Source organism: Pipistrellus kuhlii, unplaced genomic scaffold (genome assembly GCF_014108245.1).
Source record: "Pipistrellus kuhlii isolate mPipKuh1 unplaced genomic scaffold, mPipKuh1.p scaffold_m20_p_15, whole genome shotgun sequence".
Classification (NCBI taxonomy): domain Eukaryota; kingdom Metazoa; phylum Chordata; class Mammalia; order Chiroptera; family Vespertilionidae; genus Pipistrellus; species Pipistrellus kuhlii.
Window position 1 is genome coordinate 29,207,161 of NW_023425460.1, and position 25,397 is coordinate 29,232,557.

At 37.4% G+C, this 25,397-nt stretch overlaps 2 protein-coding genes and 1 non-coding gene across 9 annotated transcripts in view; 2 read left to right on the forward strand and 1 right to left on the reverse strand.

Annotated features, from left to right (window-relative positions):
• LCOR (ligand dependent nuclear receptor corepressor) overlaps positions 1-25,397 on the forward strand; it is a 96,338-nt gene that overhangs the window by 13,675 nt on the left and 57,266 nt on the right. For 6 of the 7 annotated variants that reach the window (XM_036438719.2, XM_036438724.2, XM_045581954.1 and 3 more), the window contains 2 exons: positions 24,461-24,526; positions 24,852-24,931. The exons of the other annotated variant lie outside the window; for it this stretch is intronic. In XM_036438719.2, coding sequence (XP_036294612.1) covers positions 24,461-24,526; positions 24,852-24,931 — 146 coding nt within the window. The remainder of the gene's footprint in view (positions 1-24,460; positions 24,527-24,851; positions 24,932-25,397) is intronic. 7 annotated transcript variants of the gene reach the window in all.
• On the forward strand, positions 8,094-16,519 carry LOC118719345 (DNA-directed RNA polymerases I, II, and III subunit RPABC4-like). Its single transcript, XM_036438729.1, has 3 exons — positions 8,094-8,104; positions 8,383-8,391; positions 16,156-16,519. Exon 3 carries the CDS (start codon positions 16,184-16,186, stop codon positions 16,355-16,357), a length of 174 nt encoding a protein of 57 aa, XP_036294622.1. The 5' UTR covers positions 8,094-8,104; positions 8,383-8,391; positions 16,156-16,183; the 3' UTR covers positions 16,358-16,519.
• Positions 21,827-22,017, reverse strand: LOC118719631. The gene has a single exon (XR_004988200.1). It is a non-coding gene; the product is annotated as a U2 spliceosomal RNA (small nuclear RNA).

Consider the following 25,397-nt stretch of genomic DNA (forward strand, 5'->3'; position numbering starts at 1 on the left):
CAACGGGAGCACTGAATGAGTTTATTAAGTTGTTATGGGAAGAAAAGACAGAGTGTACTCAGGCACCAGATATTTCTGTAAATGAACAGCTGTGCAATCACTCCATTGGGGAAGCATGAAGGCATTCTTTGGCAGGCTTGCTTATTTATTTATTTATTTATTTTATATTTTTATTGATTTCAGAGAGGAAGATAGAGGGAGAGAGAAATGGAAACATGAGTAATGAGAGAGAATCACCAATCAGCTGCCTCCTGCAAGCCCCCCCGCAGGGGCTTGAGCCTGCAACTCAGGCATGTGCCCTGATTGGGAATCCAACTGTGACCTCCTGGTTCATAGGTCGGCACTCAACCCTGACCCACACTAGCCAGGCTGACAGGTGCTTTTCGTTTTTACCCTCTTCCTAAATTCAAATAGGAATGTGTTTTTTAACCACCTTTCTTGTTGTGATATAATTAAAGTGTACTGTTCTTAGTTTTGACAACTGTATGCACCCCTGTGACCTCTACCCAAAACAAGATATGGAACATTTACAGACTCCTAGAAAGTTCACTCATTTCCTTTTCTGGCAGTTGCCCGCCACCACAATAACTGATTTTTATCACTATACATTAGTATTGCCTGCATCTGGATTTCATATGAAAGGAGTCATACACTTTGTACTCTTTTGTGTCTGGCTTCTTTTGAGTAAACAGTGTTTATGTGTGCTGTTACATTAATGGTTCATTTCTTTTTTAAGTGGATTTATTGAGATATAATTCATACAGCAAGCAGTTAGCCCAGGTAAAGCAAATGGTTACATAATTTTGACTATATTCAGAGTTATGCCACCATTACCATTCAGATTTTAGAACATTTTTATCACCCCAATAGGTATCATATTCAATTTACAGATGAGAAACCATACCCATTAGCAGCTCTTCCTTTTCTGTTCCCTTCTCTTTCCCCCTCTTCAGCCATAGACAATTACTAACTTAATTTGTCTCTATAGATTTGTCTATTCTGGACATAAGTTTGTTTTGTTTTTCTTTTAAAAGTAATTAAATATTAGAAAAGTCACCATTTTGTACTCACAGTTCTATGGATTATGGACCCAGGCAGATTATTATTGGAGGCTAAAATTACTAGGTGAAAGGTGACAAATGACTTTATCATGGTGGGATTGACTTAAAATCCTGAAGTCACTGATCAATTTTCACATCATTAAAAGTAGACAGCCCTGGCCGGTTTGGCTCAGTGGATTGAGTGTCATCCTGTGGACTCCCAGGTTTGATTCCGATCAAGGGCATATGCCCGGGTTGCAGGCTCGATCCCCCAATAGGGGGTGTGCAGGAGGCAGTGGATCAATGATTCTCATCACTCTCTCCCTCTTCCTTCCTCTCTGAAGTGAATAAAAATATTTTTAAAAAACAACAAAAAGCTACCCTATTTTTCCGAAAATAAGACAATGTCTTATATTATTTTTTTCTCCCAAAGTTGTGCTAGGTCTTATTTTCAGGGGATGTCTTATTTTTCCATGTGCTACGTCTTATTTTCGGAGGATGCCTTATTTTCGGGGAAACACGGTAGGATCAACCCTGTCACTGAGCTGAAAAAGTCTCTCCAAGAGCCATTTTGGTCATATTGTTGCCCCAACCAACGAAAAGGTCAATGCTCAACCACTGAGCCACGCCTGTTGGGCCCAGCTCCACTTTAACAGTTAAACCTTTCTTTTAAAAATTAGACTTTTTTTTGTGTTTTTTTTTTTTCCTTTTAGACATGTTAAGGTTCACTGAAAAGTTGAGGAAAGGTAGGACTTTGACTTTACTGTGAAAAAATCAGGAGCATAATAGGCTTTTGAGCAGGAGAGTGATGTGATAATCTGGCTTAGTTTTAACAAACTGGCTGCTATGTTGAGAATAGGCTGGGAATAAGAGGAGCAGGAGTATTAGCACAAACACCAAGTTGGAAGCTGTTGTATTTGTCCAGGGGAGAGGTGAAGGTTGCTTGAACTGGGTACTAGTAAGTAGAGGAAGGGGAAAATGGTTTGGACTGTGACTGTTTTAGATTGGTAGAAGATTATGTAGGATTGATTGGTAGATCCAACATAATTTCCTGAGGGATTAATGTGGGGAGTTAGAGAAAGGAAATGAAAACTCTAAAGTTTTTAGTTTAAGCAATTCAAAATACAGAGTTAATTACCTTTACCCAAGATGGTAGAGTCTGTGGGAAGAGCTGTTTTGGAGAATATAAAGAATTCAATTTTGATATTTTCCACATAGTAGGTACTCATTGTGAGTATAGTACTGCTGAATGTTAACCAAGGATATGAGACAGCTGCCCTGAGAAGAAGTTTCTTTGTCAAGCTCGCATTGTTTATTGTGTGAGTTCTCACTTCATCAGCTTGATGTTTCTGTGTTGTTGTATGTTTTCTTTTTTCTTTCTTTTTTTAAAAGTATTTTTATTGGTTTCAAAGACGAGAGAAATAGAAACATCAGTGATGAGAATCATTGATTGGCTGCCTCTGCACACTCTCTACTGGGGATGGAGCCCGAAACCTTGTCATGAATTCAACCCGGGACACTTCAGTCTGCAGGCCAATGCTCTATTCAATGAGCCAAACTGGCTAGGGCTGTTTTTCCATTTAAGATGTGTATATAGCCCTAACCAGTTTGGCTCGGTGGATAGAGCGTCAGCCTGTGGACTGAAGGGCTCCAGGTTCTATTCTGGTCCAGGGCATGTACCTTGGTTGCAGGCACATCTCCAATAGGGGGTGTGAAGGAGGCAGCTGATCCATGTTTTTTCTCTCTCCGATGTTTCTATTTCTCTCCCTCCCTCTCTCTAAAAAAAAAAAAAAAAATCAGTAAAATATATTTTTTAAAGACATGTATATATGCTTTATGCCAGGAACTGTTTTATCTGATTTTTCAAATCTTCATGAAAACATTGTAAATATATTATTATTATGCATGTTTTACAGAATAGGCATTGAAAAGGAATTTGCCCAAGGTCACAGTAGCTAGTAAAGGTAGAATTAGGATTCATATCCACAGAGTTTGGTTCTAAAATTTGTGTTCTAAACTGCTATGCAATGGTTCTTTCCTTTTTATCATCCCCCATTGATATATTGTAGTCATAAATGGAGAGAGAGGATTCAAGCAAAAGTCCAGAAGCTTATTTCAAGGCATTTATACATAGAGGTTGTCTCTAGCTTTAAGAGTTATGGTTATATTTTCATATTATAAAATAAAGTGAGTAAAATAAAATAAAATGAACCTATGAGGCTGCAGGTGCTGATACAAAAGCCCTAGAAATTATATTTTGATGTGCTCTTAACTTAGGCAGGGTTTTATGTGAAACCTTCTGGAATATAATGGTTATCTAAGTTGGAAAATATCAGTACTACGTCTTTATGATCTGTCTACATGTCTGCTGTGTTGCAAAAAGTATTGGTTTGGGATTTATGAACTGATGATATTTGGGATACTCCATATATTCTGTTTAATATTGCTTGAGCTGCTTGACAGTTAATATTGAAAATCCTTAAGGAGCTGTCTGGCCTTTTTGCATTCAGGTATTGGTTTTGCTCCATTTGGCTGAGATTGTCATTGCCCTACAAGGCAGGGTAGCTTTTTAGTTCAGGGTCCTCTTTAATAATCTGTGACCTTTACAGCTATCATTTTGAAATGATATATCTTGTAAAGTGTTTTAATCATTTGTTTTTCCCTGCGGGTATAATTAGACTGTACAAGGTGACTATGATAGTGGCTGATTTTCGAGCATTGAGAAAATAGGTTTTACAGATAACTTTTTTAGGTTATCCGTATTCTTGGTGAAGACCACCACAGTGTAGAACAAAACTGTATTTCTAATTCTCTTTGTTGGTGTTTATGAGTCATCAACACAATTCTTTAAAAAAGCTTACAGCTTTTTCAGTTGGAGATAGAGAAGATGCAACTGTTGGTATTTTACTGAATGCAGGTGTAAGTTAGTTGTCCCAAAGATCATATATAACAAATACTATTCCAGATATATAAGAGAGAAGTAAATTTATGACAAACAAGAATACTTAATTCTCTCATGGAACCTACTTGAGAAAGGCTGGGCTCTAGTCTGTTTTTGTAAATCCCAAGAGCTAATGTGTGTGTGTGTGTGTGTGTGTGTGTATTTTGTAAAAGATTTTTGTTTGTTTTTTTAAAGGCAGGGGTAGAGGCTGTATATGACCTGCAACACCTAAAATATTTACTGTCTGGACGTGTACAGAAAAGGTTTGTCCAAGTCTCCTAAGGAAAATACCCAAATTTGAAACCCAGATTCTTTTTTTTATACCTCTTTGACTCAGTATCTGACCGTAAATGGAGCATAGTAATAGTACCTATCTCAGAATTATTAAGAATATTACATATAATAATGTCAAGTTTTATAATATAGCTTAATGTTATCACAGTAGATTTAATATGCAAAATAAATGATAATGGTATTTACATGTGCTGTTATGGATATGGTATGTAGCATATATCAAATCTGTTCTTCTGTTGTGATGTGATGCAGTGGCATTTCAACTGAGAATACTAGCTAGTATTCATAGTACCATAATTTATAGACTCTTATTAGAGGGGAAGTTCCTCTTAAAAACTAGTTACCCATTAAATGTTAGCACATTTTAGTGTTTGGTAAATCATTTCTCAAGATAGTCTCTCTTTTTCTCTTTCTCTTTCTCTTTGAATAGCACTAATTTGATTATTTTTGTTTAATGAACTGACTTTGTCTTCCTATAGAATTTTCTCTGAGTTTTGATGTCCTAGAGAAGCAGTTCTCAAATTTCTGGTCGTTGAAAATGCTTTGAAGAGTTACTATATTAAAAATTGCTTTGAAAATAACAGTCAGCCTATTACATACTTTTTATTTATTTTAATTTTTCAATTAAGTTGACATTGAATATCATTAGTTTCAGTGACATTGAAAATTATATTAGTGGTTAGTCACTTAAATAATTTATGAAGTGATATCCCAATAAATCTCATACTCACCTGTCACTGTACATAGTTATTATAATATTATTGTCTCTATTCCCTATGCTATACTTTATATCTCATGATGATTTTGTAACTGCCACTCCCATCTGGTTATTATCAGCCTGTTCCCTTAATCTATCACATTTTAAACAATGTTTTAATAAGGAACATTGTTTTTACATTTTACAAATATGCAAATATTTGTTCTAATATTTCTTGATTTAATATGTTCCCCTTAGTGATATTTATTATTTATTGTTTAATCTTTGCCCGAGGATATTTTTTCATTGATTTTTAGAGGGTGTGGAAGGGAGGGGGAGAGCCAGAGAAAGAGAAACATTGATGTGCTAGAGAGACATCAATTGATTGTCTCCCTCACGCATCCCACCCAGGGTTAGGTATCGAGCCTGCTACTTAGGTACATGTCCTTGGCCAGAATTGAATTTGCTGCCCTTCAGTCTACGGTCAAACCAGCTAGGGCAACCCCTTAGTGGTTTTAAAGATTTTGTCATGTGTCATTCTAGTCCTTTATACTTACTGTTCTTGAATGACATTGGATTTCAAGGATCCATTCATTACTATATAGTAGAGATATCATTTAGTGTACAATTCTCTTCCCAAATATATCCAACTATTTGGGTGTTCTTTTAGCTGTAATAAACACACTTTTAGTTATTGTAGAGTCAGAAGATTATATAAAGATTTTTTCCCCCTTAAGTGTATTAACAATGTACTTGAATGTACTAACTTGAAAGTACTAACATCTATTTTGCACAGTCTTAAGATATTTTACCTGAACTGTTTATGTAGTCTTATGCCATCTGTAAATTCTCCTCTGCATCTCTCTCTGAGCACTTGTAAAGTTAGACTAAATTTTGCTGAAGTATCGTAGTGCTTACACTTCTCCTGTCAAAAGTACCTGTTTGTTTACTATCTGTAGCCAAGTAACCCTATATTATTTTCCTCAGCAAATAGAGAACCAAAGAAATGGCAGCAGTATTCTGAAAATATAACTATTAATTCCAGCTATAATAGACAGGGCAAGAAAATTGACACAAATGGATTGACTTGATCATCCCAGTTCACAATGTGGTTCATGGATTCCACTTGTGGTTCCTGAGACCCTTTCAGGGATCTGTAAGGTCAGAATTATTTTCATTATGGTATTAAGATGTTACTTATCCTTTGCACTGTGTTGATATTTGTACATATGTTGCAAGAAAGTGGTGGTTCAAACTGCTGATGCAGACAGCTGGTGCACAAATCAAGGCAGTGGCACCAAACCACTGGAGTATTCATTATAGCCTTCCACTGCCATACACAATAAAAAATGCCATTTTTACCTAAAAATACCCTGGATGAGGTAGTAATAAATGTTGACCATTTATTAAATGTTTTTACTAAATGTTGACCATTGAGTACACGTCTTGTTAGTATTCTATGTGATGAAGTGGAAAATATGCATGAAGTACTCATGATTGAGTATGAGCTAAACTAGGTGTTTGTTTTTTTTCATAGAATACCATTTTACTTGGAGAAAATGTTCGACAGACTATGGTTATAAGTGATTTTTGTGTGTGTGTGTAATTCACATAACTTAGTGAACTTTCCATATGGCCAATACTTGATGTCACAAATCAAGCATGGGTCAGGGATCCTTTCCAAGGGCAATATAGACCAATGGATTATTTTGTAGCAAAAATTTTACTTTTAAATTAACATAGAAAGTTCACCATTTTGTCTAGGAATTTTATTACATGTATAAATTTGTGTGTCCAGAATAGCTCCATCACTTTCAGCAACTAACTGCCTTGTGCTCTCCTTTGTAATCATCCTTCTCCAAGCCTCTGGCAACCTCTCATCTTGTCATCATCACTATGGTTTTGACTTTTTGAGAATGTATATTAAATGACTCACATAGAATGTAACCATTTGAGACTGCCTTCATTCTCTCAGCATAATACCTTTGAGAGTCCCCGAAGTTGTATCTTTCAATATTTGTTTTTTATTTTATTTTTAATATATTTTTATTGATTTCATAGGAGAGAGAGGGAAAAAGAAATAGAAATATCTTTGATGAGAATCACTGATTGGCTGCCTCCTGCATAATCCCTACTGGGTATTGAGCCCATAAACCTGGGAAGTGCCTTGACCAGGAATGGAACAGTGAGTAACCTGGTTCATAGGTCCACGCTCAACACTTGTTATTTTCCTTTTTAGCCATCCCAGTAAGTATTAAGAGATACCTCGTGGTTAAATTCATTTTGCATTTACTTTGAGCCACACCAGCCAGGCTCAATATTTTTTTTAAAATTAAAGTAAAATTAACTTTTAATAAATTTACATTTGATCATAGCCTAAAGGACAAGAAATGATATTTTAACTATTTTAAACTGTGTAAATCAGTAGCTTTTAGAACATTCAAATGTTGTACAGTAATCATCACTATCCAATTTCCTGGCATTTTATCACATCAAAGAGCTATTCTGTACCCATTACAGGCATACCTTGGAGATATTGCAGTTTTGGTTCAGGACCACAGCAACAAAGTGAAACCGGGCTGCACAATTATTTTATTTTCCCGGTGCATACTCTATACTATAGTTCAGTGGTCGGCAAACTGTGGGTCTGTTGATTAATGAGTTTGCCAACCACTGCTGTAGTCTATTGTCTAATAGCATTGTCGAAAAGAGCAATGCACATAATTTAAAAATACTTTATTGCTAAAAAATTATAATCATCAGCTGAGCCTGTTGGAAAAATAATGCTGATTGACTTGCACGATTCAAGGCTGCAACAAACCATCAATATGTAAAAAACAAAACAAAAAGCAAAATGCAGTATCTTTGAAGTACAGCAAAGCATAGTGCAATAAAGTGAGGTATGTCTCCACATAGTCACTCCCTATTTTCCCTTACCCATCCACTAATATTCTTTCTGTTTCTATGGATTTTATCTATTCTGAACATCCTAAATAATAAAGAATTAATATGCTAATTAGACCAGATGGCAGAATGATCTTCCAGAACTACTTTCTAGCACGACCAGTGGGCAGGGGTTGGGTTGGGTGGGGCCAGTGAGCCTGCACTGCCAGGCCAGCCATGGCGGTTTGGGTGCCTCTGCAGAGGCAGGATGAGGCACGACTGCAGTGCCTGAACCTCCTCTGGCCCCCTCCTCCAGCTGGCCTGGTCCCCGATTGCCCTGCACCACACACCAGTGTGTGTGTGGGGGGGGGGGGGGTGGGGCGGGGACCAGCGCTAAGGAGCAGAGAGCCCAGCTTCTGGTTGAGCAGTGATTCCCCCCAGCTCAGCCAGAAGCCGGGCTCATGGCAGGTGAGCGCAGTGGAGGTGGCGGGAGCCTCTCCCTGACTCTGTGGTAGGCGGGTGGTTAGAATCGAGGGGTTCTGGACTGCAAGAGGATATCCACATGCTGGCTTAGGTGGACATTCCCCAAAGGGCTCCCCCCAACCCCTAGTGTATGAATTTCATGCACCAGGCCTCTAGTTTCATATAAATAGTCATACAATATATGGTCTTTTGTATCTGATTTCTTTCATTTAGCATAGTATTTTTGAGATTCATCCATGTTGTTGTACACATCAGTACAGTAGGTCCTTGGTTACATTGGAGATTTGTTTCTACAGTGCGATGTATTTTTGCCATAATTCAGAACCTACCTACATAGCGCTTAAATAGTTCTCTTAATATAGCTCTTTACTTGGAGCACATACACAGCAGTAGTAAAGTGAAACAACAAAAATTTAAAAGAAAAATTTAAAAGAAACAATTCCTGACCTTTACTTGTAAATAAAGCACATATGTACATACGTTGAAATGACAGAACTTTTTTTTTTAATAAAGAAATGGGAGATGCCAATGTAACCATGAAACGACATATGTTGAGTCTGACATAACCTGAGGACTGCCTGTATTTCATTACTGTATTAATCAACTCAGGCTGCCATAACAAAAGGTTGGATGACTTAAACAGCAGGTATGTATCTTCTCATACTTTTGGAGACCGTAACCCCCAGACCAAGGCTCAGTATAGTTGGTTTCTGTTGAGTACTCCTTTCCTGGCTTGTAGATACCCACTTTCTCACTATGTCTTCCCATGGCCTTTCTTCCGTGGTTGGACAGCATGGCTTTTTCATTGTTTTGTAGTTATTAGTGTGCAAGTCGTCTACCTTCTTGGTTAAATTTATTCTAAGTACTTTATTCTTGCTGTTATTCTTTATTCTAAGTGGGATTATTTTCTTAATTTCAGATGTTCATTGTTAGTGTATAAAAAGATAACTGATTTTTGTATGTTCTTGTATCCTGCAATCTTGTTGAACGTAGTTTTTCCGTGGACTGTCTAGGACTTTTTTTTTTTTTTAATCTTCACCCAAGGATATTTGGGGATATTTTTGTTTTTTGTTTTTAATTTTCCTTTTTTAAATTCTCATGTGAGGATATTTTTTCCCCATTGATTTTTAGAGAGAGTTGAAGGAAGAGGAAAAGACAGAGAGAAACACTGATGTGAGAGAGACACATCTATTGGTTGCCTCTGGCATGCCCCCTATCAGGGCCAGGAGTCTGCAACCAACGTACATGCCCTTGACCAGAATCGAACCCAGGACCCTTCAGTCCACAGGCCAATGCTCTATCCACTGAGCCAAATCAGCTAGGACGGGATATTTTTTTTTGAAATGTTTTAAAGAGGAAGGGAGAGAGAAGGAAATATTGATTGGTTGTTTTTCCTATGTGCTCTGACCAGGAATGAAACCTGCAACCTTTTGGTATAGGGGACAGTGCTCCAACCAACTGAGCCACTCAGGCAGGGCTAGGATTTTCTGTGTATAAGATATATTTGCAAAAAGAGTTAGGTTTAGTTTTTGCTTTTCAATTTGGATGCTTGTTATTTATTTTCCTCTTACCTAATTGCACTGTCTAGAACTTCCAAACAATGTTGAATAGAAATGGCAAGAGTAAATATCCTTGTCTTGTTCCTCATCTTAGTAGGAAGCTTTGTATTCTGCTATTATGGTAGCTGAGTTTTTCATAGATGGTCTTTATTATGTTGTGAAAGCTTCTTTCTATTTTTAAATTGAGTGTTTTTATTACGAAAAGGTTTTGGAATTTGTGAAATGCTTTTCTGTCAGTTGAGATAATCATTGCTATTTTTTCCCTTTCGTTCTATTAACATGATGATTAATTTTTTTCAATTGATTGATTTCGTATATTGGACCATCCTTGCATTACTGAGATAAATAAATCCCTGGCCTATAGTTCTCTTAATATTCTGTTGAATTTGGTTTGCTAGTATGTATTTTGTCGAGGATTCTTTTATCTATATTAATGAGGGATAATGGAATGTAGTTTTCTGTTCTTGTGAAATCTTTATCTTTGGTATCAGGGTAAGGTACCCTCATGGAATGAGTTAAGGAAATATATTTTCCTCTTCTACTTTTTTGGAAGAGTTTGCGAAACATTGATGTTATTCTTTAAATGTTTGTCAGCATTCATCAGTGAAGCCATATGGCCCTTGGCTTTTCTTTGTCAGGGTTTTGTTTTCTTTTGTTTGTAATCCTCACTAGAGGCTATTTTTTCCATTGATTTCTAGATAGAGTGGAAGGGAGGAGGGAAACGTAGTGAGCACACTACATCAGCTGCCTCTTGCACACCCCCTACTGGGGATGGATGCCCGTAACCCAGGCATGTATCCTGACCCAAAATCAATAGGCAGCTTTTCAGTACACAGGAGGACTTGGTCAGTTTTTAAAAATTACTGTTTTAATCTCTACTTGTTACAGGTCCATCAGGCTTTTTTACTTCTTGTTGAGTCAGTTTTGGTAGTTTGTTTCTAGGTATTGCCTAGAAACATCTGTGTGACTATATGTTGGCAGACACTTGCTTATAGTATTTTTTAAAATTAAATATAGTTTTATTGATTTCAGAGAGAAAGGGAGAAGAAGAGAGGGAAGAAAGGAGAGAAAGGGAGGGAGGGAGGAAGGAAAGAAGGAAGGAAAACAGAGAAACATCAGTGATGAGAATCATCTATTGGCAGCCTTCTGCACAACTTCTACTAGGCACCTAGCCTGCAATCCAGGCATGTGCCCTTGACTAGAATTGAACCTGGGACCCTCAGTTTGCAAGCCAATCAGTCTGCAGGTCAATGCTCTAGCTCACTGGTTGGCAAACTGCGGCTTGTGAGCCGTGCTTTGCCATGCTGTTGGCTGAGTTTTCTGACCACTGCTAAGGCATTACCCATACCCAGAAGTTTTGACTTCAGTTTAAAGACATTAGCACATTATTAAAATGTTTTTTAAGTTTTTCCTTAAACAGTGGTCAGCAAACTTATTAGTCAACAGAGCGGCAAACTGAGGCTCACGAGCCACATGTGGCTTGCGAGCCACAGTTTGCTGACCACTGCTCTAGCTACTCAGCCAAACGGCTAGAGCTATAGTATTCTTTTGCAATCCATTTTATTTCTGTAAGTCAGTAATGATGTCTCCACTTTGATTCTTGATTTTAGTAAGTTGTCTTTTTTTATGGTCAATCTAGCTAATGGTTTGTCGATTGTGTTAATCTTTTCAAAGACATATTGTTTTTACTAATTTTTCTTTATTTTCTACTCACTCTTAAAAATCTTTGCCCTATCTTTATTATTTCCTTTTTTAAAATTGCTTTGTATTTAGTTTCTTCTTTTTCTAATTTTTAGGGTAGATAGTTATGTTTTTTTGTGATATTCTTATTTAATGAAGGTATTTACAGCTATAAATTTTCCTCTGAGCACTGCTTTTGCTTCATCCCAGATGTATGTTTTGGGTTTTTTTGTTTTTTTCATCTCAAAGTATTTTATATTTTCATTGTGATTACTTCTTTGGCTCATTGGTTAAGAATGTGCTTTATTTATGAATTTCCCATTTTCTTGTTAATTTGAATTTCATTACATTAATTTTGGAGAAGGCACAAGGTATGATTTCCAACTTTTTAAAATTTTTGAGACTTATTTTGTGATATAACATGTCTACCCTGGATAATGTTTCATGTGTACTTGATAAAAATGTATATTCTGCACTTACTGAGTGGAGTGTTCCATGTATGTTTGTTAAGTATAATTGACTTAAGTGTTGTTCAAGTCTTTTATGTGGTTGCTTCATCCATTATTGAAAGTGGGATATTGAAGTCTACAAAGTATTATTGTTGAGAATTTCTTCCAATTCTGTCATTTTTTGCTTCCCATATATTTTGGGGATGCATAAATGTTTTAGGTACGTAAATGTTTTTAATTGTTAAATCTTCTTAATTGACTTTTTATCATGTAATATTCTTCTTTGTCTATTGTAACAAGTTTTATATTAACACCTATTTTGTCTAATATTAGTATATCCATTCAATTTCTCTTTCAGTTTCCGTTTTCATTGACTCTTTTTCTTTTCCTTCACTTTCAACCTCTTTGTGTCCTTGGATCTAAAGTGAGTCTATTGGATATAGTTGGCTTATGTCTTTTTTCCAATCTCCCCATCTCTGCCTTTTAATTGGAAAGTTTAATCCATTTAAATTTAATGTAATTATTGATAAGAAAGGATCTTTGCCATTTTGCTATTTGTTTTTTACATATCTTTACCTTTGTTCTTTAAGTCCTCCATATTGACTTCTGTGTTATATAAATACTTCTGGTATTTTCTTTTTATTTCTATTACTATACATTTTTTGGTAATTTTCTTAGTATTTCCCTGGGGGATATATAATTACCTCTTAACTTTAAGAATGTATTTCAAATTAATAACTTAGTTTCAATAGTATATACAGTACTGTGCTCTTATATGTCTGTTCCCCATACTTCATGTTGTTGTTATCACAAATTACATCTTTATACATTATACTAGAGGCCCAATTCACGAAATTCATTTATGGGTGCAGTCCCTAGGCCTGGCCGGCTATTGAAGTGTGAGCATCTGGCATGGAAGGGGCCCTATGCATCCTCCTCCGCCTTAGTCATCACGCCCGAGTCCCCACGCCAAGATGTCGCTGTAAAGCTGTTGTAATATAATAGTCTCTTAATAATGCTTTCCTCATAATTAGTTATCCATATATTCACCTGGAAATTTTAAATAATAGAAATCTGATCATATTGCCTCCACTACCACCTAAATGTAAACCTAGTGGATTTGTATTAAATTCAAAATCCAATCTCCTCACCATGATCTTGTTTCTAGATCTTTGATCTTATTTCCTACTTTCAATCTTAGTTATTTGCTCAGGTCATAACAACTTTCTTGCTGTTTCTCAAATATGTCATACTTCACTCTATGTATTGCTTTAGTGTTGTGCCCTCTGCCTAGAATGTTCCTGTCCTGGATACCTACAAGGTTTGCTTCCTCATTTCATTCAGTATCCAAAAATGTTGCCTCCTTAAAAAATTCTCCTTAGTCCCTACCCAGCAGTTCTCAGAGTTATCAACCAGAGCTTATCAGGGTTTGTTGTTACCCCCTACTCTGCTATGTTCTCCTGCTTCTCCTTATCACCATTCTTATCATTTGTATCATTTCTCTCCCCTGCCTTAAAGTTTACAAGATAGGGACTTTTGTCTGTGTTATTCATAGCTGCATTCCTAGTGCCTGACTCATAGTAGACACAATACCTGTAGTCCACCAAGGAACAGAGTCTTAGAAATAATAGAAATTCTTTTTGCTTCATTAATCTAAAAAACTAACAAACAAAAAGGCCAAAAAGGCTGGTCTCCCATATTGCATTGCATTTTTAGTATCTTTGAGAAAATATAATAAAAGGATATTATGAATTCAGTAATGCTTTTAAAAGAAATATGTATTTTGTTCAGTAGAGTAGTGGTTGTATATGCAAGCACATTTTTTACTTAATTTATAAACAGTGCTCATATGGATTTACTGACCTTGTAATGGCTTGAGTTTCTCTAAGGAATTTTGGCCCATAGATTGTGAACTCGTTCGTGTAATTGACTCATTCCTAATCAACTTTAGATTTGCATTTAAATGGCTTCTTTTTAGCATAATTACTCTGCTGAAGACAGTTTGTTATCACTGGAAAAATGAACCAAAACTGCCCTTGGATTTCCAAAGAACTAAATTCATCTGAACTAGCTATTTACTATTTGTATGATTTTGGTTACTTAACATCTTAGAACCTTATTTATGGAATTAGGTATGTATGATAGACATAATTATATTAAATTATTTTGGTAATGTTCCAGCTATTCAATCCATATTTCTTTTTCTCCTTAATCTATTAATTTCACTGTTGTATAGGACTTCATCTTTCGTAATTTATTTCTGTCTTTGCTGAAGTTACAGCTTTGCACACAGACAAAAGTATCCTGTCATCTCTGTTGATGGGCCAGCAAAGCAAGCCATTAATTATGTTCTGGTTTTAGTTCATAGATACAGGAAACTTGGTTGAGCTGGAGCAGAAAACTATCCTTTTTCTATCAGATATCAACTACCCTTCTGTTTTATTTCTATTTCTGTGGATTTTCAACATGACAGTTACACAAAATGGAGCCATTATGGAATTTCAAACCACTCATGTAAATATAAGGATATAGGAATTAAGAAAGTTGTTTTTGCATTCATCCAACAAACAGTATTGACTGCAGTTTAAGGAACAGGCTGATGTTAAAAAAAAATAAAAGAATAAGCTTCATTTATTTGCTCAATATCTAGTGGATAAAGTGCCCCCAAAATTATAGTTTATAAGCAGTTCAACTTCACCACTGATGAAGATGTTCCTAACTTTGCCTGGGGCTTGTGGGATGAGATAAAGGATGCCTTAGAATTAAGTAGATTGAGGCTTACAGGAGAACATTCTAGTCAGAGGACATGCTGTCCTTAAAAAGTATTATGTAATGACTAGAGGCCCAGTGCATGAAATTTGTGCATGGGTTGGGTCCCTAGAGCCTGCCAGCTGGGGCCTCCCTTCGTTCTGCGCCGCCCCCCTGGTTATCAGCGCATGTCATAGCGAGCAATTGAACTCCTGAGGGGACACTTTGCATATTAGGTATATATATAGATATAGATATAGATATATAGATTAGATAGATATAGATATATAGATATAGATTAATCAGTCTGGCCAGAGCATAGTTTATGTGACAGAAAATAGTGGTAGGGGAGACTAAAAGTAGTTTGGGACTAAGAGAGAACTTGGTGATATTGCATGTCATCCAGGAATGTGAAGTTTTCAATATTGTCAGTGGAAAGTCATAAAAGGTTTGGCAGGGCAGTATTCCATTATTTGGATATATTACATTTTACTTATCCTAGATTGCTTCTTAATACAAAATAATTAAAAATTTAGTTCTCTTAAATCACTCCTGTACTTTATTCTTTGTTAAAGCAAAAAAAAAAAAAAGTGAACCGAACTATCATAACTTAGGAAAAAGAATAATAGGCCCAACCAGAGTGGCTCAGTGGTTGAGCATTGACCTATGAACTAGGAGGTCAGGATTCAATTCCTGGTCAGGATACATGCCCTGGTTGCAGGCTTGATCCCCAGGAGAGTGTGCAGGAGGCAGCCAATCAATGATTCTCATCGATGTTTATATCTCTCTGCTCCTTTCCTCTTTAAAATAAATAAATATATTTAAAAAAAAGAATAACAGAATAAATCCAAAGGAAATATAAAGATAATGAAATTTAGAATGAAAATTAATGAATTAGAAAACAAAGATATGGCCGAAACCGGTTTGGCTCAGTGGTAGAGCGTTGGTCTGCGGACTGAAAGGTCCCGGAAGGTCCCGGGTTCGATTCCGGTCAAGGGCATGTGCCTTGATTGCAGGCACATCCCCAGTGGGGGGTATGCAAGAGGCAGCTGGTCAATGTATCTCTCTCGTTGATGCTTCTAACTCTCTATCCCTCTCAATTCCTCTCTGTATAAAATCAATAAAATATATTTTAAAAAATTTAAAAAACAAAGATATGATAAAGATTAAAAAACAGTCAAAAGTGGATTTGGGGAGGGGGGAAAATAAAACCTTAGAAAACAAATCTGGCAAGATTGATTGATTAAAACACACACACAAATATTGCCAAAATGAAGATTGTAACTATAGGTAAAAGAGATTTAGGAAATACAGGATTTAGATAGAGGTCTGGATTTGGATGAGTTCCTTTGAATATCAAAAGATAAGGGATTTAGGCGAGGGAAGAGTGTCGGTCCTGAGGACTAACAATGGACACCCAGAAGGACATCCAACCCCCTAAGCAGCAGCCAATGATCTATATCTGTGGAGAATGTCATGCAGAAAATGAAATAAAATCCAGAAATCCAATCAGATGCAGAGAATGTGGGTACAGAATAATGTACAAGAAAAGGACTAAAAGATTGGTGGTTTTTGATGCTTGATGAAATGGAATTTAGAAGAATATCCTTGCATTTGGATTTGCTGTTGTATAGTTTTTGATGAGTGGACTTATTTTTATCAGTACAGCTATGTACACATAATTTCATTTAAAAATGATATTGTATTTAGATATCTATTATAAAGATTGTTTTTTTGTTCAGTTCCATGATTTATAATTAAAAAAAAAAAAAGATAAGGGATTTATAGCAGCATTATTTCTAATAGCCAGAGGTGGCAGGCAACCCAAATGTCCATCAATGGATGAATGGATAAGCAAAATTTGATATATGCCTCAATGGAATATTATTCAGCCTTAAAAAGAAAGGATCCTGCCCTAGCCATTTTGGCTCAGTGGATGGAGCATCGGCCATCCTACTGGGGATGTGCCCACAACCAAGGTATATGCCCTTGACAAGAATCGAACCTGGGACTTTTCAGTCCGCAGGCCTATGTTCTATCCACTGAACTAAACCAGTTAGGGCCTAATTAATTTCCTTTCAATGTGCATGAATCTGTGCACCAGGCCACTAGTTGATATAATAAAAACTGAATCCCTATATTAGTAAACTATATTTAACTAATACTGGTATAGTGCTTGCCACTTTTCCTATATATATATATATTTTTTTGATTTCAGAGAGAGAGAGAGAGAGAGAGGGAGAGAGACACACACACACACACACACACACACACGCATTAATGATGAGACAGAATCATTCATCAGCTGCCTCTGGCACACCCAACAATGGGGATTGAGCCTCCAGCCCGGCCATATGCCCTGATCTGGAATCAGACCACGACCTCTTGGTTCTTCATAGGTGGACAATCAACCACCGAGCCATGCCAGCTGTATGTATATATATATCCCATATAATAAAAGCCTAGGTGGCATCACACCCTCTCGCAATGTCATCACAAGATGGCTGCCCTCACATCATCACAAGCTGGCTGCCTCAAAGATGACTGCCACAAGATGGTCAGCAGGGGAGGGCAGTAGGGGGCGACCAGGCTGGCAGAGAAGGGCAGTTGGGGGCCAGCATGCTGGCAGGGGAGGGCAATTGGGGGTGAGATCAGGCTGGCAGGTGTGGGCAGTTGTGGGTGACCAGGCCGGCAGGGGAGGGCAGTTGGGAGCCATCGGGCTGTCAGGGAAGCAGTTGGGGGGTGATCAGGTTGGCAGGCAGAAGTGATGAGGGGCAATCAGGCAGGCAGGCAGGCAGGTGAGTGGTTAGGAGCCAGCAGTCTTGGATTGTTAGAGGGATGTCCACTTGGACATCCCCCAAGTGGTCTCAGATTGGAAAGGATGCAGGCTGGGCTGAAGGACACCTCCCCCCAACCCCGCCGCACAAATTTCATGCCCCTGGCCTTTAGTCCTATGTAAGAAGGAAGTAATAGGCAAATTGACCATCATACCCTCACAAAGATGGCTGCCTAAGACCAGGCCGGCAGAGGGGTTAGTGAGGGATGACCAAACGTCTGAACAGCAGGCTGTGAGGGGCAACCAGACTGGCGGGGAGGGCTGTGAGGGGCAACCAGGTCGGCAGGGGAGGAGCAGTTAGGGGTGACTTGGCAGGCAGGTAGGCAGGTGAGCGATTAGGAGCCAGCAGTCCAGGATTGTGAGAGGGATGTCCTACTGCCGGTTTAGGCCTAATCTCTGGGATCCAACATCCCCAGACGGGTCCAGGATTGGAGAGGGTGCAGGCTGGGCTGAGGAGACTCCCCTCCCCCATGCATGAATTTTGTGCATCAGGCCTCAGTGTAGATATATATAGATATGTGTATGTATGTATATATATATGTGTACATATGCAATATTTTCTCCTTTTTTGAGGTCTTTGTTCTGAGTCATTTTTTACTTAGCTGAACTACTTTATGTAACCTACCTCAGAATGAATGGCTGTCTTTCCAAATCAGAGCATATCTAGTAATTTCTTTTACCCATGTCTATGAATAATAAATTAGGTACAAAAAGTTTATTGTTTTTTTACCCTCAGAATTTTGTGAACATAGCTCCATTGGCTTTTGGCATTTACGTTTACTGATAAAATAACTTAACAGTCTAAGTCTTTTTCCTCTTAGTTTAAGTAAAATTAAGTAAAGATTCCCCTTCTTTGGAGCTTTTAAATTTTTATTCTTGAAATTGAGTTATTTTACCAGGAGAGTTATATATGTATGTGTGCGCTTTCCCTCCCAGGGATTCTGTCCCAGTACTTCTCAGAGCCCATTAGATAATGAAGACTCAAGACACTCTTTAATGTTAGGAAGTTTGTTTTTTTTTCTTCTCCTCCTCCCACCTAGTTTTTTCAATTTTCAATTTCTTATTTGTATTTATTGCCTTTCCTTGTTCTGAAAATCCTATTTTACAGATACTGAATATTACGTCCACGTCTCTCATCTTTTTCTCAGGATTTATTTCTGTATCTTCAGATTCTGTATACATTATGAAAACATTTCTTAAGTTGGTTTTCTAAGTCACTAATTGATTGTATATTTTCCTACTCAGTACCTGGTTTTGGTTCTTTTGGCAGTTTTGTTTTTCTTTTTCCCCTCCACCAAACATATTTTTCACTCTTTTTACAGTCGCTTGCTTTAAAAAAAAAAAAAAAAATGCCATTTCTTCCTGGTCTCAGTAGAAATACTATTTATAATTTTTCTTCAAGTTCTAGTATACTTTTTTCTTCACTAATTATGTTTCAGCTTGTGCGTTAGTTGTAATTAGATATTGTTTCTCTTCAGTATATCTGATCAAATTTTTTCATCACTTCTCATGCTGTGTTATTCTGAGGGTAATAAGTGAGCCAGGTCAGCAAATGGGTTTCTCAAAGTGCCTGGGCCAGGAACAGATGCTCAGAGAGAGAGGAAGAACTCTAAATGAATGTATTATAGTTGTCCAGTGGTCGGATGGATTGCCTAAAGCAGAGGTTGGCAAACCGTGGCTCACAAGCCACGGTTTGCTGCTCTGTTGATTAGTGAGTTTGCCAATCACTGGATAGGGGCTTGATCACAAGTAACAACAATAGCCTATAATTATTGGAATGGAGAGTCTAGATCAGTGGTTGGTAAATTCATTAGTCAACAGAGCCGCTCCCAACCACTGGCCTAAAGAAGAGGAGCCTGTTTTTTTATCATTACCTGTGGAAGTTCATGTGCATTTCTTTAGTTGCACGACATACTGAGATAGCTGGAACATCAATGAAGAGTTGTTAATTGTCTTATGTTATCTTGGGTAAAACAGAAAAGATTATAAAACCTGGTGCTTTTAATTACTTTTATTTTGGGGCTTACTTGGAGTTCAGTGTGATGTATGTCAGAAAGTAATAACACCCTGGAGTTATAAGCAAAGAATTCCAGATAATGTCAGTGCCATCTTTGCTTATTAGGACACTAGATGCCTGGTGCACGAAATTCATGCACTGAGGGGGGGGAGGGCTCCCTCAGCCCCGCCTACATCCTCTCGCAGTCCAGGAAACCTCAGGGGTGTCCAACTGCTGGCTTAGGCCAGTTGGCTGCTGCTCTTACCAGTCATGAGCCCAGCTTGCCAGTCGTGAGCCTAGGCACCACTCCTGTGAGAGCATGCTGACCACCAGGGGGCATTCTTGTGTTGAGCGCCTGCTCTCTGGTGGTCAGTGCACATCATAGCGACCAGTTATTCTGGTCGTTCCACGGTAACGGTCTCTTAGGCTTTTATTACATAGTAGTAAATTAATAGGTGATTGTTCCTAGCAGGCGCCTTTGAACTGATATTTTATGAAGTAAAAATACTCAGTTGAAAATTGAGCTCTTTTATACCAAGCATCAAGTTGTACAAAGTACCCAAGGGACCTTGATGCAAAAATTGCTAATTTTCTGATCTGCTCCTAGTTTTTTTTTTGTTTTTTTTTTAATATATTTTATTGATTTTGTACAGAGAGGAAGGGAGAGAGATAGAGTTAGAAACATCGATGAGAGAGAGTCATCGATCAGCTGCCTCCTACACACCCCCCACCGGGGATATGCCCGCAACCAAGGTACATGCCCTTGACTGGAATCGAACCTGGGACCTTTCAGTCCCCAAGCCGACGCTCTATCCATTGAGCCAAACCAGTCCCGGCTGCTCCTAGTTTTTCTTCAGCATCCTTTAGTTTCTCAAATTGCTAACTTGGTATCTCAGAGGAGAGGTTCCTAAAACCCAGGAACCATTTTTCATTCAATAATTTTTTCTTTATTTCAAAAGTACAGGCTGTGTTGCTTACCTTAGTTAGTTTGCATATGATATGTTCCTGTCCTGTTAATTTTCATGACCTGCCTTCCCTCCTTCAGTTAGAAATGGAGAAGAGATTCTGATTTAGATTGAAGAGGGAAACATGTGAAAAATATGTGAGAAATTTTAATCTCCCCCCCCTTCCCAGAGTTTTCTGATTAAACCAGAAGCTCAAAATCAGACATATAAAGCCCTAGTATAAGAAACATTGTGGGAAACAGGAAGACCTTTCCATCTTTTCTGGAGCATTAAATCTCAGTGAGGAGATGAGATACAAATGTATGAAAAATAAGACAGGGTTTAGATAGTCTATAACAAACTTAACTTTATAGAATATTTATATAGACAGTACTTTACACATGACAGAAAACATAAGGCAGCTGACATTTACTTAAAAGGAGGAAATGATATGTGAATTCTGAAGATGAAAAAAATTAGAAACTGAAGCTCCATGAGGGCAGGCATCATGTCAGCTCACCACTGCCTACTCAGTGCCAGCCACTGTCCCTGGTTGGCAGGCAGGCTCTTGGTTAATGTATAAAAAATAAGCGAATGTGTATTTTTAAGCAAGTTGAAGAGTGCCTTTAAGAAGATAATTTATTTGGGCAGAGATCAGATGCAAAGGCTTGAGAAAATATTAGGAGGTAGAAATGATTGAAGCTGTGAGAATGAGCAGGAAGGTTCTGTGAAACTGGCTGCTTTTTAACAGTAGGCTGGGGTCAAATTATAAGCTGCTTTGATTGCTGGATTTAGGAATTTGGGATTTGTTTTTTAAATAATGTAAACTTTTGTGAATAGATGGTAGCATTGTTAAAGTGTTGCTTTAGGAATGCAACCTGAAGACATAGTGCAGGCTGCAGTGAGGAAGAGTCTAAAGACCAGCTTTGAGACCAGTTGTAATGTTGGATAGGAATTCTTGGAGAGTGATCATGTTCAGTAAAATTATTAATATTTCTTTATATGTAATATATTACATAAAAGTGCTTTTTAAATCCTAGTGATTGAACATAATGACATGGCTATCTTTTTCAGTATTTAATTTTCCATGACATTTTGATATTGATCTTGTTGGCTTTTCTATGAGATCATGGTATAAATTTTGAATACATTTGTTCTTCCCTTATTTGCCTTTTGTTAATGTCAAGCATAGCACATGAGACAGTCCTTGTTGCTATGCAACTGCTAAATCCAATATTTAATATTAATAAAATTGAGTGGCATTAAGTTCAGTTAACAGAGGGTAGCAAAATATGGCTTTACAGTGTCAAATCAATAATATCTGTGAGATTTAATGTATTGTTGCAGATATGAGCAAAAGACAAGTGACTTTAGTGTTTTGATCAAATACTAGCTTTATGACCAGATTTTTTAAACTGGTAAGAACAGATACTACACATAATCTTAGCCAAAAGGCCGAGAAGCGATGACCAGATTTTTTGATTCATTTCCTTCTTTCCCTTTCACTGCTTTTTGCTCTGTGATTTGATTTTTATTATTGTTTATTGTGTTATTGATGAAGTTTTTTTTTCTGTTTTCTTATTCTTTCAGGTTCCATTGTCCTTAGTAATTTTTAAAATTTGATCTTCTAAAGCTTTGTTTTATTTTTTCCCCCCAATATTCGTTCTTGCTGTATTTACATTTTTCCTTTTCAAGAATTTATGGTTAGCATACAAGTTTGAATTTGTTATGATTTCTTAAAAACCCAGGTGCAAGCAAATTAGATTTGCTCTTCAGGATAAGAGCCATCTGTAATCTCATTTAGCTATTTGCAATGTGTACTTTGCACTTTCAAGATATTGAAATATTTGTAAAATCAATTCTTTTTTTGGGGGGGGGGTAGAAGAGTTTTAGAGTTAGAGGCATCCTATAGCCTTTTTTTAAGGCTAGTGTTGGGACTATCTAGTTTGCAGAGATAGATTATATCTAGCAAGTCCTTTTCATTCTCTTACCTACCACTGCCTCTTCACTCTCAAAAACCTCAGTGCAACCTTTTCTCCTTTCTAGTGTGGGGAAGAAAGATCATAATAATTTAGTAGAAAATGTTTTAATCGTAGCAGGCAATAATAAACAGGCATACACACTTCCCAGTTTCTTAAATATAATTTGATGGGAAAGAATTAAGAATTTAAAAACCAATTCTAGTGGAAAATCTAGAATCTAAAAAATAGTGCAGAAAAATCAACTACAATGTAGATAACACAAATTCTAGAGATTACTCTTTAATTATGGCTTAATGCTAAGGACAAAGAAATTCCTAAAATTACAATGTTATTCTTATATCCAGATAAAATACTGTTCTCAGGGACCATCTTATCTGACCCCTAATCTTCCAAACCTTTTATGGTAATTGAATTTGTGGTAAGGAAATGCAACATGTGTGTGAACCTCAGCTATTCCCTGTCTATAGTAATTAATTAATTTCTGAGAGAGGAAGAAAGGGGGAGACAGAGAGGGAGGGCCATAAGGAAGGAAGGGGGGAGAGAGAGAGGGAGAGAGAGAAACATCATTTGTTTGCCTTCCACATGGACAGGACAGAAACACATCCTGGGTATGTATGTGTCTTAACCAAGAATTGAACCCACCACTGACAGACACTCCAACCACCTGAGCCACACCAGCTAGGGCCTGGCTATCCTATATAATAAAAGTCTAAAAAAAGAAGAAAGGAGAAGGACAGGGAAACATCAGTGATGAGAGAGAATCATTGGTCAGCTGCCTCCTCCAAGCCCCACACTGGGGATCAGACCCTCAATCCAGGCATGTGCCCTGACCAGGAATTGACCTCTGGTTCATAGGTCCACACTCAACCACTTAGATACTCTGGCTGGGCTCCTTTTTAAATTCTTTATTAGAGAGTGGAAGAGAGGGGAGAAAAACATAGAGAAACCTCAATGTGAGGCGGACACATCAATTGGTTGCCTCCTATATACAGCCAACTGGGCTGGGGATCCAACCTGCAACCTAGGTAGGTGCCCTTGAGTGGGAATTGAACCTGAGACACTTTGGTGCATGGGCCAATGCTCCAACCACTGAGTTGCACTGTCCAGAGCTCTCATATTTTTGTATGTATAATTAGTGGGTTTTAACTTCATAAAGGAACCAGTAAATAGTTAATTGTGTCAATGTGAAATAATGGTATTTTTCTGTTAAAATGTTATATAGTTGCTTTTGTTTGTAGTGATATTTATTGGTGTTCTCAGGATTTTCCTTCTTCAAAAAACTATTAGCTTGGCCCAGCTGGTGTGGCTCAGTGGTTGAACATACCAGACCTGTGAACCAGGAGGTCACAGTTTGATTCTGAAAGGGCACATGCCCCATTGTGAGCTCAAACTCCAGTATGGAGTTTGCAGGAGGCAGCCCATCAATGATTTCCCTCTCGTCATTGATATTTCTCTCTCCCTTTTCTTTCCTCTGAAATCAATAAAAGCATATTAAAAAAACCTATTAGCTTAAAAATGTGTTGTCTCAGTTGATTTTAGAAACATACTATTTGATTAATTTAGAATGTTGTGGAAACTTTGAAGCAGTTTGACTTAGACTTTGAGTGTTTTTATAAAGAAGTATTTGGGATTTTGGAAGATGGTATGAGAACCCATGAGTTTCCATTCCTTACTAGTTATTTCTAGCATTGTCTGTTTTATGTAGTTCTTGAATGTGCTCTGAATTTGTATTGAATATTAATCATTGACAAAAATGCAAAGCCTCTTTTTAAGATTTGTCATTGACACTCTTCCCTTAGCATCTCTTCAATAATAATCTATGGATCCTTGAGAACTGGAGGAAAACCCCATCATTTTTTCATGCGATAGATTAATATTAAACTACAAAAAGGAATATTATAATAATGGATTTTTTTCCATCCTTTCAGGGTTTGAAAGTATTCTCGAAGGGCTGTTTGGACCTGCATTTTTAAAAGATCTCAGTTTACTTAAAGGTATTAAAAAAATATTTTTTTACTTATTTAAAAATCATCCTGGATTACATGATACGTTAGTGATTTAAGCCTTTGTCTTCTCCTTTTTATTCAATTTTGTGGGTTAAAGCTATATCAATGTAAGCATCTTTTTGTGTTAATAATGCAAAATATATGTATGAATAAGGTATATTAACTAGTAAGCAGTATTTAAGATTTTACATAAGTAGGAACCTGTCTACTATTAAGTAAATAATTTTTTGTTAAAATAATATTTTTGACATTCTTGTTTCCTGAAAAATTATCATTTGTGACTATTAATTTGTTATTCCTACTATTTTTGCAGACTGTGAACCTGAAAGCATTTCTGATTGGACTTTTGATGAAAATTGTCTATTCTGTTGCTTGAGAAGAGATAAAGTAAAGGTAACCAAGAAACTCAATGAAACTTGTCTAGTGCATTTTATAGTTTTTATTTTTTTCAAAATTTGATTACTTTGGTCGAGACTTATAGGAAAAGAAAGGTATGAGCCTGTATCTACATATATAAAAGGCTAAGTGACTGGCCGGTATATATGACCACACACTGACCATCAGGAGGCAGACGCTCAATGGAGGAGCTGCCAAGCTGCAGTGACTTGGCACCCCAGAACCAGAGAAGTGGGAGCCTGACTCCTCATGGGGCTGCACAATTCCACCTTCGGCTGTGGGTCATGTTGTTACTGGGGCACTGTCGCCCAGAATCTGGTTTACTGCCGAGCTGCGGTAACTGCAGACACCCTTCAAGCTGTGGCATGGTGCTGCCCCAAGTGCAGCTGGTGGGGAAGGACCAAGAGAGGCTGGCTCCAGGGCATGTTCAGCCCAATTCACCCAGTCACGCTCCACCAGCCAC